The 16,977-nt window shown below is 34.9% G+C and overlaps 1 protein-coding gene across 1 annotated transcript in view; it reads right to left on the reverse strand.

Moving 5' to 3' along the window:
- Positions 1-215: 215 nt before the first annotated feature.
- MAN1A1 (mannosidase alpha class 1A member 1) overlaps positions 216-16,977 on the reverse strand; it is a 191,747-nt gene continuing 174,985 nt past the window's right edge. Inside the window, exons 9-12 of the mRNA XM_075202996.1 lie at positions 16,424-16,643; positions 13,816-13,988; positions 7,261-7,376; positions 216-5,737 (exon numbers count right to left, since the gene is read on the reverse strand). Of these exons, the coding sequence (XP_075059097.1) occupies positions 5,611-5,737; positions 7,261-7,376; positions 13,816-13,988; positions 16,424-16,643 (636 nt within the window). The 3' untranslated portion in view covers positions 216-5,610. The remainder of the gene's footprint in view (positions 5,738-7,260; positions 7,377-13,815; positions 13,989-16,423; positions 16,644-16,977) is intronic.

Here is a 16,977-nt window from a genome sequence, read left to right on the forward strand (position 1 = left end):
CTGGTACAGGCTACCTTACCATGTGTTAATAACCACGTTGAACTTTTATCACTAGCTTTAAGTGGATAATTTTTTATAAGCAGCATGCCACACCTGTATAAAAAAACATTACTTAATATATTATTGTTCAAGGCATTTTATTTCCTTCCTATACAAAAATCACATGAAGTCAAAATGTTCATTAAAAATACTAGAAATCAACTCACTGCAACTGCTTCATGTAGAGTAAAAGACTTTATTCACAGTAGAATTTTACAAATATAATTCTTATAAATTGTGCATTTTAATCTATTACATAACTCTAAAGTTTTCGATTCGTATAAAGGTGGAATGTAAAAATAAACTTAAATGCATAGAAACACATGGAATTACTAAAAAATTGATTTATCAATTAAATAAACTTTAACGACACCCTTGTGATATTTGTTCCACAAACCTGTTGAAAAATGTTTACTGGCAAGCATCCTTTGACTTCTCAGCAGGAATGTTCATAATGATTATATTTATAATTATAACATAAAAAGAAAATAAAACCTGTAAGTGCTGAGATTAGGATTTGAGAGATTATTTTAAATTTTAACAAATCAACATTTTAGGTTAAGTAAGAAATGAAGAAATGCTGTTTGTGCTTGTCAATGGCTTTGTGATAAAGCAGTAGCAACATCACTCTGGAAAGAAGACCAATAAACTTTGATTCTCCACATATATCTTTATGAAGACAGCATCCAAAAAAAACAAACAAAAACACTGGGAGAAGACGACGCTACATGGCATTTAAGGGTCAACTGGTGGCAAGTGGGCCCTATTTAGAATGTAAATTCTGATCAATAACACATCAAGCCAGCAACTGCATACAGTGAAGGAAACACATTATAAATATACAATATAAGCTTTTTGTCAGCATTGGGAGTATTCGTGTTAGATAGTAAAAATGAGAAAAAGATGACAAAACTCAATCTTATGTGATCCGATGTAATTGTATCCCATTCATGCTTTCATATACAATACTCTTTAAAGAGTATTGAGCAATATTTAGCTCAGATAATAGTTATGTGGCAACTGGTTCAGTGGAAGGGACTATTTCTGGAATGTGATTAATGGGAAGGTGGTAATGCCTTTACATGGTCTCCCTCTGGTGCCTAAATACTCAGTGTGGACTGACTTCTGACTACTTTCAGACCCAAAGACAGAGCCCACACTGGTGATAAATTGTGGTGCAAACAGCTGTAAACATGAAAATAATCTGTTACACCTAACACAATGAATTGTTAGTTGGGTCACTACTTACCAAAATAAAATGATTTCATGGCTAAAAAAATAAAAAATTTTTTTTGGAGTTTATGGAAACTGCTACAAAACAAATTTTTTTTTTTAAAAAAAAATTACAAAATAGTTGCTATTGCAGAAAATGAGCACAATGTAATACTTCTGGAAAATCTGATCATATATCAAATTACACAGCCCAACTAGCATGCAATTATTTTGCAGCAATACTAAGGTATGGATTTATGTTTCCCAAAATGTGAAAACAATCAGGTATGACTATTTGACCCCTGTTTAAACATTTCAATTTAACATTATCAAAATCTATAAACTGAGGTAGTGGGGAGATTCTCAGAAAAGCAACATTAATGAAAGTTCTAACTTGAAAGTCTAATTAAGATCGTGTTCCTTTAGAATTTCCTGGTGGAAACTGGACCTGGAAGGTCTGCATTCCAACTAACAGATAAGAGTATGACATTTTTAAAAAAATGTCATTATATTTAAGTTTATATGAACACATCTTTAAGAATAACAATCACATTAGCCCAAACATATGGAAGATGTATTTACTTCCTAAATGGGTTGTACACCTCCACTTAAGTTTCTCTGGGGATTCCCTGTTTGCTCTATTAAGAAGAGTCCTGGTACTTTCAGATGAGGGGAAATTGTGTCTCCTTTGTGGTAAAGATCTGAGTGCCATAGAAAAATTGGAAGAAGTTGAAAACAAATCTACAGAAATCGAAATGCAAGGTGTGAGATTTCAGGATAAGATACATACTACCCTACAGTCTATATAGGTCTATCCACCAAAGACAGTGATTATATATAAAGCTACAAGGCCAGAGGCTTCTTTACAAAGCACCATCTTTCAGAGACTGAAACCTACAGTGAACATACATTAGGGTTATTTTACTTCCTTCTATAAAGAAGTGTTCAGAATGAATACCGAGGTGATGATATCACCAAGAATAATTTATAATATACACATTCAAGAGAATATGTGGGACATTAAATCTGCTGGTGCTCTTATATAAAAACATGACTTCTCCTTTTACATTATTACACCAGTCACCATTTGTATTACACTGTGTATAATTTAACTAGACAGAGCTTACTGGACTTTCCGTTCAGGACATACTAGAATCTCTAGTCAGCCCTTTTAAGATGACGGATCAACATATCAACTTATTGAATAAAATATTCCATAACTATTTTGCACACTGAAAAGAGTAAGCACAACTATTCAAATTTGTTTAAATAAGTTGTTAAGCCTTGAGCTGGTAGGACCACCTACAGTACTGTTGGCCAGCACAGTGAATACAGTTCAAGACTGAATAATCGCTTTATAGAGGTGAACTGCATCGGTTACAGTTACAATATTTAATTATATGGGAGGGGGGTAGGGGGAGTCTATGACTCACAGTAAATGTCCCAGTATTACTTGAAAAGCAGTTGAATATACATGGAAAGGATTAGGAAGGCACACCAACCATACATAAGAGGTTTACATTGAAATGCCTGCTCATTCACATAAGCAAGCAATGTGTACTGTAATGTAAATGCAATAAAGTTTATATTGTGCAAAAAAGTGAACATAAAGGTCCAATGCATTATAAACACCTTCAATAACAATGTCATAACAAGTAAATATGTAATGTCTCAGTCACCACAGCAACTTTAAACCTAAATGCATATTCACTCAGTAAGTGGTTTTATCAGTGTTTGCCATTTTTTAAGTTACTAATTTTTGCTGGACTGCCATTTCCTGAAACCGTCACTTACATAATGAGGATGTATTAACTAGTGTCACAATGATGCTCATTTTGCTATAATGACAGAGCACCAACAGCACCAGTGTTTGTTATATGCCACATATATCTAAGAGATCCATCTAATCTTCTCACGTAACAGTTAATACTGTTAATTTGCTTTGTATCATTTTTTATTTGTGTAGTATGCACAACCATTTATATATTCACTTGCTTTGCACTTATTGAAGATGTTTGAATACATAGGGCACAATCAGAGTGTAATATACACTTATTACACAACACACACACTGATTTGTACTTGGTTAACTATGGTTTTATAATATTTTAAATATAAATCAAATGATACCCAGTTTTAATGATGGGTTATTGTTAAAATTGTAAATGGAGGTAAACAAGGCAATACATTAGTATATCTTATGTCAGTAATTTTCCAGAAAGCCCTAACCAAAAACATAAAAAGAAAGTTACTAAAGAGGAAGCAATAGGCAAAGTAATACATTTGACAACAGTGAATATGAAATTCATAGGTGTTCAGTTCATTTGTACTTCTGTGCAGTGCTACATATAAAAAGATTATACAATGAAAATAATAAAAATGAAAGAAAAAAAAAAAATCGGCCTGGCTAAAAAACAAATATTGAAATGTTACGATATAGTATTTCTAATAAATTTCTTCTATTTCTAAAAGTTTAGATTGGCGTTCAGAAATTATCAGGTTGGCAGGAAAACACAAACAATGACTTCAGAATAAGCTAACAATGTAAGATCAAAAATCATTATCTGACCATTTAAATTAAAATTTGAAAACAGCGTTTTTTTTGTTTTTTTTTTAAATGGTTCTTTCTCCTACATTAATATTTTACGCTGATTAGTGCATTATTGTCCTAGAATTAGGACTCCTGCAGCTAGTTGAAATATGAACACTAATGGCTTCTGACACTAAAAAGATATAACATGGGTGGTCTAATTTTATATTTCAAAATTATGAAAGCCCTATTAGATGTGCTCTAACTTACCATAAGCCTATTAAATGCGCTTTGAGGTTGAAAATCCCAAATATATTGCAAGCAAATCGACCTGTATACACATACACCTTCCCACAAGCTCTCACTTCACAACAGTGACATTGTCAACGCTCAGTAAAGTACAACAGAGTACTCTGTGACCACCCATTAAATTCAGGATGCTTTTCTACATTGGAAACAAAGTACAGCATTTTAACTTTGCTTTTTTTAGCTAGCCTTTTTTCCTTTTTCAAACACTACGTGGAGTTTTCAGGCAACAATTCCATTGTTGCATGCAGATAATAACCCTGTATTTTACATAAATCCATTAGTGCAGTGGTTCAATCATATTAACTACCAACAGCTTATCTGGCTTTTACTACCTAAACGTGCTGAATAAAGTGTGTACTCTGCTTCAATAAAGGCATCCGTTTGCTGTTTTCTGGTTGGAACAAATACTTTTTATTCAGCGTGATGGGAAGCAGATCAATATTTCTTGTGCTGACTCAATGACTAGAGCAGAAGTTCATAGGTGTGATAAAAAGTTTACTGATGGACCTAATACAAGCAGAAAAAAATAACCAAGGCCAGTAAAGCTGGAGTTAGTAACCCACTAACAGCCTGACAAGATCATGATATAATTAGGGGAGGTTAAAATGGAATAAAAAATAAATAACCCCACACCCCAAAAAAAACTTTACACATTTTGACATTTTTCAATGGTCTAAGGAGATCTGAAGCTCAAGAAATATATGTAAATCACTTGAAATATTTCAATTATAATGGACAAGCACTACATTAACCTTGGAAAATAATTAACATTTTGCACAACCTGGATTGTTTGAGAATATATATATATATTTATTTATTTCTCTAATCAAAATATTTTAAAAGCCTCTTCATTGAATAGCTTAAATAGCTATTCATTTAACAAAGGGTAAAGAAAAAAAAAATCAGGATTACTGCCGAAAAGTAGAGTTACACCTGCATGGGATTGAGTTATTTACTTATTTCTATGCCACTTTCATTAGAAATAAAATACTTCTGACCATTTTACCAAAGAAAACCCGCATAAGAGGAAGATGTCACAGTTACACAATTTGTCTTAGATGAGTTTCAGACAAATCAGATTCACATACAACTGGAAAGAAAAGAAAAACAGTTTTTATACTATTCATTATGGCTTTTTGCAACATGGCAAAATATTACAGCATAAAGCAGATAATCTCCTCACAGAGGAGGAAAGATCTTTGCAGTCAAATGAAAGGAAAACGTAGTAGTAGTAGTAACAAACGGTGCAGACTGTTCTAGTCTATATGGCAAGAGATGGTTGTATAACTCTAAATAGAATATCTGGTTGGAAAGGTGCTTAAATTCAGTCATTAGTTAAATCAGAATGGAATGGAACCAACCCAGGGATCTTGGAGTAAACATGACAGACTGCAAAATGTTGTTATAGAATTTCAGATTTTTTTTTCACATGAATGAAGGGTGTTCTGTCCTGGATTCTGGAAATAGACTTTCGAAGGAATGCAGTGAATCAACTGTGTGATAAGCCATTTGTGACGCCTTTACTTGACTACGCCTTCTATCGTTCTGTCAGCCTTTTGGATAATGGGCAAAGGATGTGCCTCAGTGTTGAAAATCCAATGTTCTAATGGAAGAAGGTCATCATCCGAAAATAATAAGTACAGATACCTGAAAAGTTAAAGCAAAGTAAAATAAATCATTCCCTGTTTTACTTTTTTAGTCTATAGATATAGCTGTATATGTCTAGAAGTTTTTTTGTAGACTAGTATCATAATTAACTAAATGAATATGATGATTTTTTGGTTAAATCAAATTACTAAAAACCAGTGAAAATACCAACGCACTTCATGACAAATATGAAATATTGGTTCCTACTAAATTCACAGGTTGCATTCTCAAGCTGGGTACACACTACAGGTTTTTCATCCGATCATCATGCCAATTACATGATAAACGACTGTTAGGTCCGATAGTGCATTAGTGTGTATGCGCCCATGATCATGTTTTATCGCACCAAAGCACATCGTATCATTTCCTTGATCTTATAACTGGAATAAAAATCTCTATAAATGATGGAACGATGTTGGGCAAATTCTGGACGGTTTTGCACCGAGAAAAATTTTCTGTAGTCTGTACCTAGCTTCATTTTATATGAAGGAGAATTGCACATTATCAAAACCTAGTCTTTTGGGGTATGCTTGTAGAGGTTTGAGAAACTATGCTTTTAACCCCATACTACACCAAAGAGACATTCAATACTGAAAATATATTTAAAGCTTTGTGTATATTCTATCAAAAAGGTTAAGTATCAATAATTTACATCCTGATGTCAGTTGTCCATTACATACAATATCAGCTTTCTACCCTTTGTATAGTGTCACGAAACAGCAAATGAACATTATTTTAAAGTTTGCCCATGAATGAAGAACATTACTTTCACCATTGGCTATACAACTGGACACGAGCACATACCTAAGAAAACTTGTAAAAATATCAGCTGATAACCACTTCAAAAAAGCCATTGCATATATTTATGTTACAGTAATAAAATATATTAAATGTTATTATGTACAAGCAGATTGTGGTTAACGCTCATTTGTAAATCCTGAATATAAGTGAGAAACAAATCACAATAGATGTTGGCCAAGAACCTTTCTATTTGAGGCGTAATCAGACATTCCCAGTACAGATACAATTTCACATTTCTCTGCACAGAGTGTGTCATATTTTTAAGCATAACGTACAAACGTGCACTATGTTGACATTGCTCAGTTTAAATGTTCTGTTTAGAAAACCTAATTGTTCTTTTGGATTCACCGTTTTAAATTAAATCTAACATTTGGCTGTAGAATTAAAACAAATTTGCAAGTATTTCAATCTTGCAATTATAATAATTTTTTTTTTTTTTAACTAAATGTTCATGTGTAGATATTTTCAAGAACATGGTAAGCGATTGTTTTCTAACATGTTGGCAAAATTTCAGAAACCGTTTCTGATATCACACAGTTAACCTCCAATTAAAATGATTCCAAATACGACGTGTGCAGTAACTGTACAATGTGGCTAATTGCTTTATATTATTCAAAAGTTTGCTGCTCAGGGGTCATAAAACATGATGAGAATGTCAGAGTGTTAATGGCTTGTGCTACTGCTTAACATTAATTGCCCTCTTAATCACTGTCCATACTTACTTGAGTGTCTCCGCAAGGTAAAAACTCTGCTGCACATCATCGTGACTGGGGTGGACAGCGTAAACATCTCTGACACCAGAATAGCCTCCTTCCACTCTGCAGTACTTTTCCAATGCCTGACAAGCACAAGAATACAATCACGCTCAAGCACATGAATCTACTGTCAATGTTTCGATTAGCCTGCAAAATCCAATTACCTTTCACATTTCTGCCAATTGAAAGCACCTTGTTGCAAAGCATATGGGCATGGTTTCAATTTACAAAGACAGATAAGAAAAAGAAGAAGATGTATGCTGCTTCAGTTTGGGCAGTAAGTCAATTAACACCGCCAGGTTTCAGTGACATTTTGGATTTACATCTGTACATATTAGAGCATTAGTATAATAAGATTCACAGAGCCGCATGCAAATTCCTATTAAAAAAACCTTATTTTAAAATACTGAATCTCATCTTATGCATATCCCTATTATGATATATTTTGCTAGTAGATATATAATATGTTCCATTACCCTGTACATAGCAAAGCACAATTTAATTGTGCAAAACAAAACTTAAACTTATTGCCTTATACAACTAAAAATGGGAAAAATATCAGATATAAATATTGGTAAATATTTTATGGCCCTTCATTGAAAATTGTGTTTGCGTACGAATGGAAATGACTCAACATCCAACCAATTAAACCACAATTGATGCAAGTATAACTGGCTTACATTAGTACTTCATGGAGTTCTCATAACTGATCAACACAAAATACTCGAATGTCAAATAAAACAAAAATAAAACAAAAAACCTAAAGCTTTTTCATGTAAGTAGGAGACAACTACCAGGGTCACCCAGGGTTGCATGGGTACAATTTGTAATGTATAACAATCTTTGTATATTCGCATATTATTTGTTAAATAGACCAAAATTTCTATTTAGAAAATAAGATTTGTTGCTTTGGCGTGTTGTCGTTATGTCATGTTGTCGCAAGGTTTTTTGCCAGCAATCAAACAATTGTTTACAACCAAAAATTGATGTTTTCAAGATGTTGCTTTGTCACTTTGTTGCATTGTTGTTTTGTGGTCTAATAGCTTACTTTGTCGATACTAAATAACTATGTAAGATTTGGCAGCTTTGGTTTGACAGCTGTGGAAGATATTCAAACAAACTTTAACAGATATAGATATCTATAGCTATATATATCTATATCTATATCTATATCTATATCTATATATATATATATATATATATATATATATATAAAGATGATCTAAGTATTCATCAGCATCGCATATCGTAATTCTACTGCTGCAATGCTTCATGGTAGGGATAGTGTTATTGGTAAAGTTAGTGGTGTTAGGTTAAGACTTTAGAACTTAAATTAGCACCAAACCAAGTGTCCAAATTTTTTCAATGTACATGATCTAAAATGAAATGTAACTGATCTTTGAAATGCTTTTCATTAGTTACACAGTTTTAATACAGTATTTTTCTCTGAAGCCCCTCTATCAGAACATGATATCTTGCTCCTGGCGGTCTTAAGTACGTGTTGGCAGCAGAGCAAGTGGTGGCTGCTCAGTGATAATTGTCAGCTTTTTAACATTTATTTTGTGAAAAACACAATTTTTTTTGGAAGATCCTTGAAAAGCTCTAGCTGGCATCTGTACTGGAAGCAGGATTTATGTGACAAGTGTGACTTCGTTTAGAATGTAGGAAGGGAAGTGATAGACCAATCGGCTGTCACCACTTAAAGAACTCCGAAAAATTATTTTCTTCTTGTAAAAAAAAATGCTAACATTTTAAAGACACCATCTCCGTTTCATGAGCATAAACTGATGATAGGTCTACCGTAGAACCTACAGCATATAAGTTAGTTAGTGGCATTATAGAATTTACATGGAAGTAAAAACACAAAAAAATATTACTCAACTGACAATTTAGTTTGGTGTCTGGAAAATTAATAATAATATGGCTTTCCTAAAATGTAGTTGGCGAAAATCCTTCCCTGGAACTTGCAAAGAATAAGTTAAAGGGATAAAATGGAAAGAATTTATCCAGCAGGAAGCTTTTTATTGTGAGACTTCCAATCAGCATGACATATTAACTAAGCCAAAGGAAGGCTCTTGATTTGTTGCCTTTTCAATTAGAAATTAGATTAAATAAATCTAATTGAAAAGTTACAGAGAATTGATTTTATAGTAATAAAGTTGAGTGTTCAGAGGTCTTGTCATTTGGCTCATAACGTACATTCAGAGAATGGGATCTTATTATTTTCACATCACATTAAAACAGGGATGATGAGAAAAGCAAAATGCTGATGATAAAGATGCAATTTCCAGCAATCAATACTTGAACAGACAAGAGAAGTGCAGGAGATCAACTAACACGTCTCCTACCTGGGATTATCATGCACCAGGGAGAGCATGCTGTATCGCTCAATGTCTTTCTTACATTCTCCGATAATAACATTGCTAAACACTCCTTTCATACGTCCGTATATCAAATTCAATTTTCTCAACTGAAAGCAGTCTTTCATGACATTGGTAATTTTACAAACACAACTTCTATAATCAAAGCAAAATGCTGATCCTATATGCATATTGGATATCAAGGAGACCCTGAATTGCTTTACAATAATAAAGTCTTCACGAGAAATAATATATTAATATTGTTATATGGATCTTTATTGTCTTGAACCAGCAGTGCTAAAGTATTCATATGTCAACTTTGTAAAAGCAGCCAATGTTGGTGGTTTTCAGGATACAAAGTAAACTACGATAATGGCAGATTCCAAGAGTTCCCTGGCATACTTAGTAGAGTCCACCTTGAATATCACGGAAGCCAAAATTATAAGGGCGTGCAAGATACTGTGGCAGAAACATACAATGAAGGCCGCCAAGATTCCCTACTTTGAAAAGCTCCATCCAGTGGCAGCATAGTAGGGGCAGCAGCTGTAGTAACAGCACCATAACAGTGCAGCTCTGAGATGCCCCCTGTGACCTTAATAGGCTATGCAGTTATAGGGCCGATTGGTTCATCAGGAAGTTTTCAATATCAGAGGTACTTTGTGAGGACACCAGTGCACAGTATTGCAGTTAGAACTTAACAATGGAGTTCCCAAAATCTGCAGTGGTGCTTTGGCAAGTCTGTGAGGTCCTTTCCTTGCTCAGATTTTTCACTAGATGTCAAGATTTCGTTATGCCAGTGGCTCCACTTAAATGCCAACACACACTGATTGTATTGTTTCTGTACAGCAATTCATTAACAGCTGAAGTCCTTGCATCTCCAATGATATTATTAAATTTACAAAAACAAAAACTATTGCTATTGTTGTGAAAGGGACAGATGGTGTAAACTGCTGTAAAGCAATAACATTTAAGTATCTATTTTCCCTACCATTTTATGCATTATTAAAAGGTTCATTACAAAGGGGAACATGAGCCCATAATTGTATACCTCTAGAAAAAGTCAATCAATAATCTTTAATCATCTGCTGCATTAGTGCCTGCAAACAGGGTGCTGGCCATTTATCACATGCAATACATATAGACAGGTCCACTAGATATATGTAAACTTTCATATAGTTGGTGACCCTTTGTTCCTTAATGCATTCATACTGCATGGTAAACCACTGTCATTACCACTGCAATAAGAAATTAAGCCCCAGTATTTGATCCATTTGTAAAAATAAAACCACATTATTTACTTTCGATTAAAAAATAGTTGGACTGGTGATATAACCTTAAAATAATATGCTAAGTTACAATCCAAAGTGTACAATACCAGTAGTGTATTACAATGTGGACATTTGGGGTGGCCAGGTATGGAAAATGTTATGTGTGAGGGCACCATAATTCCATCTTTAACTTAGATCTGTAATAAACCTAATATTTGCCCATATGTCTCTACTTTAATTTTTGTGACCTAAAAAATACATGTTCTATATAATTCTGAATCCCAGGGACAGTTTTTTGGCTTTGTATTGTGTCAAAATGCAGCCTGAGCAAGAAAGGTTAAGCCTGCATTGATATCACAACACTAGTTTCAATGAATGCAGCAAGAAACTTCAAATGATATCAACCATTACATGCATGCATCCAACGCAGCACTACACATTATGGGGAGAAGCAATGCATGGTCCCTCTGCGCATGCATGAGCAGGCTTTCATGCTCACAGGAATTGGAAGCCTAGACCATTTATATATTTATAAAGCAAAAATTCTGCATTGTGTGTTGCTGGTACTTGGCCTTTTTAGCCTGAAAGTGAGACAGTTGTACTGTACTTTGAAATGCAGTTCTTTCTTAAGAAACTATTGTAAAGGATTTCTGATAACTCAATGAGCTTTATCTGTCCTAATCAGTGACCAATCTAAGGAGAGAAGCCACTAGGCTATCTAATCCTAGCATATTCCCTGTTTTCTTTGCCTGATTTTCTGGCTTTCTGTGATCTCACTCTACCATAGTACCAATCAGGCTTATTCTTGACTACATTATGATCACCTGTGTACTGATTAGCTTATTTAATATACTCCACTTCTGCCTGCTCTGACCATTCTCTGAAAAGCCACCTCTTCAGAGAAGCTTATAATATGCCTTAACCACCATCTTAATCAACTTAGGTAACTCTATTACCACCCTCTACAAAGCTAACAATACAACAACCCTCTGACCAACATTGACAACTCAATACTTTTTACCTTTGCATTCTAGCTGGACCAATGTGCAATATGATGTAGCACATGCCCTTGTGTATCAAACTCCTATTGTCCCATAGATTGTAAGCTTGTGAGCAGGGCCCTCTTACCTCTCTGTCTATGTTTTACCCAGTATTGCTTTATTACTCTCTGTTCCCAATTGCAAAGTGCTACGGAATTTGCTGGCACTATATAAATAAATGATGATGATGATAGAATTTTCCAGATTCCTCTGGCAACTAGTCATCTTCTCTGACAGCAGATCCGTTACAAGACGACGTAAAGAAATTGGTAATGGAAAGCCAGAAGTGAATAGCTGTTGAGCTGTTGTGTGACAACGTTTCTCGTCAGTTGCCTACTTGTACTTTTGTATTTGTCTGAGAGGCATGTTGGTGTCAGTAGCTGAGGGGGAGTGCTGACATTGGATTGCTATTTGGAGGCTTCTGGGGTACCTCTTTGGTAAGTTAGCTCTCAATTTAAAAACACATATGTATGGCCCAAATATAGGGACTCTCATTGTTTAGAGTAGGACCATCCTATATGCAAAAGCGCCTTGGCGTGGCAGGATGGCTTAAACATACATTTGCAAATGTGTGCAACAAAGACTTTTGCATTTTTATCTACAGTAGAAATGGCAGATCTGTTGCTGGCTATAGCAGTGTGCTGGGGGAAAAAATGTTGTGTGTATGTTCCTTGCAGGATAACCCCACCCTTTCAGCACCTGTTATGGCCTATAAATTGATTTGAGCAGCTTCCACTTTTGTATTTGTCTGAGAGGCATGTTGGTGTCAGTAGCTGAGGGGGAGTGCTGACATTGGATTGCTATTTGGAGGCTTCTGGGGTACCTCTTTGGTAAGTTAGCTCTCAATTTAAAAACACATATGTATGGCCCAAATATAGGGACTCTCATTGTTTAGAGTAGGACCATCCTATATGCAAAAGCGCCTTGGCGTGGCAGGATGGCTTAAACATACATTTGCAAATGTGTGCAACAAAGACTTTTGCATTTTTATCTACAGTAGAAATGGCAGATCTGTTGCTGGCTATAGCAGTGTGCTGGGGGAAAAAATGTTGTGTGTATGTTCCTTGCAGGATAACCCCACCCTTTCAGCACCTGTTATGGCCTATAAATTGATTTGAGCAGCTTCCACTTTTGTATTCCTCTGGCAACTAGTCATCTTCTCTGACAGCAGATCCGTTACAAGACGACGTAAAGAAATTGGTAATGGAAAGCCAGAAGTGAATAGCTGTTGAGCTGTTGTGTGACAACGTTTCTCGTCAGTTGCCTACTTGAGCAGATGCTTCTAGTTGTCCTTAACCATAAAACCAGACCTACCAATTGAACACTGATGTCATGTAAAACTTTGTAGGAATATAGGTATTTCAGCAGTGCCAATAAGTATTGGGTGAGTGGCATAAATCATTGTAAATTGCATAAAAATGTTGGGGTGTTGATGGCACTAGTTAAAAAAAATTGGAGCACAACAATAGAACAGAAGTTTAAGTTGTATTAAATGAGTCCTTTAAATAAACTACATAAAGGCACTCGTAAAATAAAAAAAGAAAACTGGCGTGGGGCAGGGATTGCAACAAGGGCAAACTGAAGATTGAATGTAAAGTACAACAAGATAAAAACCCAAATGGTTCCACCTGTTAATCTGACAATTATGCCAAAAAAATGCCACAAGGAACACTGCAACAGAACAAATGGTTTGTTTTCAATTTATCTGTGCACACATTTCACTATTTACAACTATTATGTGATCAATGGTTTTGTGATGGAAAAGCACTTTTTGAACACACATTAAAATACTAGGGTGGTACAATTTGAAACAAAACAAACAAAAAAACCCACTTGTATATAAATGCTGCTTACCTCAACTGCTTCCCAACCCCACTGCCGGTATTTTGGGTCATGTGTAAATCTCCACATGTACATATAGGTTTCGATCACCTCTGGACGCAAGATGTAGTATTTTTCATTTTGCCTTGTAGCAATTGCTTCTACACCGCCATCAAACCTGAAAGCTTCTGGTCCCAGCTTCATTGCTGATTATTGTAGGCAAGGTTTAAGAAGAAGAAAAGAAAATGGTGTGAAATCATTCTAATATGGCAAGATGAGTTCAGGTACAACATACATATGCAGAAAAGTAGACTTAGAAGTTAAGTGTTGAGTTACCACTTTCTTGGAAAAGGTATATTGTCTGCCATAATCTTATGTTTCTACCCTACTAACTTCATTAACACAAAATTCAATTTGTACTGGCAAGGTCAGTAAGCACTGTGTGGGAATAGTCCTAATTAATTGGAAACACATTTAGTACAGAAAGTGTGATATTACCATTTTATTTTTAAAAAAACCTGAAATAGAATGCTAAAACTTTTACAATATGTCATATATATAAGTTCAACACTTCAAAGTGTAGTTTAAAAAAACTGCAAGACTGCACTCTGATACAATATCTCTACTCCGCTTGCATTAGTAGATAATACACATTTTGCAAGAAATTTTTTATGAACGCCAAGAGGGCACAATAAATTTGTATTTTACTTAATTTATGCTTTCATGCCACTTTATTGAGCTCAGTGTGGACTGTTAGATGTATCTATTAACCAAGTACGTAACCAAGCAGGCAGAACATGTGGCACTTTCTTCAGGAACTGAATAAAAATGGCTTTTAGAGACTCAAGCCAATAAAATCATTAACAATAAAATTATTATTTTTTACGACTTTAAACAAATAATACTGCTATACACTTACCAGGCTTTTATCGGCTGACTAATGCAACATAAAATATAAGGCTTAAATTATCGGTTTGAAAAGTAATAGATGAAACAGTGCTGTAACTGCTTTTTTTTTTTTTGCAGATCTAACCACTACATTAAGTTTTATTTATTAAGATGAAATGTGTGAAAGAGAGCAACAATTTATTGTCGTTCTTATGTTGGCCAATTTTGTTTTAATGGAACCAAATTTCTTGAGAAACACGTATATACAAAATATTAACCCTTTATTTTAACATTTAAGATATCAAGTATAATTAAGTAATGTTAAAAACTCAGTTTAAGCAAATTATAATAAGTCCCCAAAGCCCATATTTTTATGTAACAATCCTCATGTTAGATTAGACAGGGATATGGCATGGAAGGATCAGGGGCATTTCCTAACCATTCATGTTGTCAACGTCAGGTGTGGTCTTATGCTTGTGGCCAATAGCACATGCTAAGACTTGTAGTTCCACAACAGCTGGAGAGCCACCTCTTGCTTGCCAATGCCTTAGTCTTTGTTTAAACTCATTGCTGCTAAGAATATGTGTAACTCATCCTCCATTCTACACCAAGACCAGGAGGGAATAGGCACATGCCCTCCAGTGATGGGGCAATAAGAAAACCTAATAATACAGGAGCTGCTCCAGCATTATGATGTGGCGGCATGTGCATGCATGCATGAAGAGAGGGAAAGAGTGCCACAAGTGGAGAGAGGCTCATTTAGAGCCTCTATCTCCCTAGCTCTGGCACTTTAGGCAGCCTTGCTTGAAAAAATTAAATCCATGCTTATTTATTACTTGCTGATTGTTTTTGATAAGCAGGCAATAAATAACATTGCTGTAGACAGGATAGGGGGATCCGGAGATCTCCCTCCAACTCATTTTTCCCTGTTTCAAACAGCGCTGCCCCATTTTATGTTTGTCAATTGTGATCACCAGACAAATAAACGCATTAAAAGTAAATTAAAGTGGTATGTGCATATTTGTACTCCTGGCACCATCTACGCTATGTCAACCCCTACAACTTGGGTACCATCCTTGTTGTAATACTGGCAGCTATTGAGAAATGTCTGAAAATCTCTCCCTTTCAACTGTTAATAAATGAAAATGTATTTTTCTGCTAGTATGCCACTTTACAGAAAGTACTATACACTCAAGTCTGAACACTCAGGAATAGTCAGTGATCCCTCATTTGATGCAATAGGTTGTATAGTTTTCCAAGTGGTATGAGTTGTTGGGCTATGCTTGTTATTCCTGCACTTCATTCAACTATAAAATGGCAAACAACAAAAATAAAAAAGTTGGTTTATCATTTTCAAGTGCTGGCCTTACTGTGAAACTCATATGTAGAATCCTGATCTTTTGTTTTGGAAACATGAATTGATTACAAGTCTAGAACCACAAAGTGATCCTTTAGCAGTCCACTTTGTGGCATTTCAATAAGTGATGTTGGCATGCGATCAGTCCAAAAGTTCCAACACAGGTTCAGTACATGGGTGAAAAAAGCCTCAGCAGTGAAGGAGTTAACAAATTGCATAGTCCTGCCCTTTGCTATGTTTCACTGTGTGGCACTAGGGCAAATATGCATATACTGGATCTGAACACATTTCAGCAATTGTTTTGAAATGAAACTGGAATTGTTTTATTTGTATACTCCTTTGAATAGAGCTTACTAAAGAAAAACTAGAGATGGAAAAAATTAAGAAGTGACTTACTTGTACGATCATAGGATTCATGGCAGGTCCGTGCAATCTCCGCAGCCAGTTCTATATGATGCCCTGTTTTATCACTTGGTGCTCCATCAGCCCCAAGAGCAAACATTCCACCAGCAAAGCATGTTAGATGCCCCATTTTATGCTCTAAGAGACCACCTTTCCATTCAGCAATGTATGTCAAGCCACTATTTGATTTACGGATTAAATGAGTCTCGATGGCCTGTGGAAAGTAGAATTGACAATTCATTTTTAGAGAAGTAGATAGGCAAAAGGGAAAAACAGGCATAAGTTAAGGGACCATTTACCCAAAACAGATAATAGTAAACTAATTTTTATATATATATATATATATATATATATATATATATATATATATATATATATATATATATATATATATATATACATACATATATATACATATACACGCACACACGCAGTATATTATATGTACGCGCAAATGTTTTTAACTGGTATATAATTGTTATCTACCACTGTCCAATTCCAGGCCAGAGAGGTTCATCTGTAATATTTATCAGTAGGCGTAATGAATG

The sequence above is a fragment of the Mixophyes fleayi genome, chromosome 3 (genome assembly GCF_038048845.1).
Source record: "Mixophyes fleayi isolate aMixFle1 chromosome 3, aMixFle1.hap1, whole genome shotgun sequence".
In the NCBI taxonomy this organism is placed as follows: domain Eukaryota; kingdom Metazoa; phylum Chordata; class Amphibia; order Anura; family Limnodynastidae; genus Mixophyes; species Mixophyes fleayi.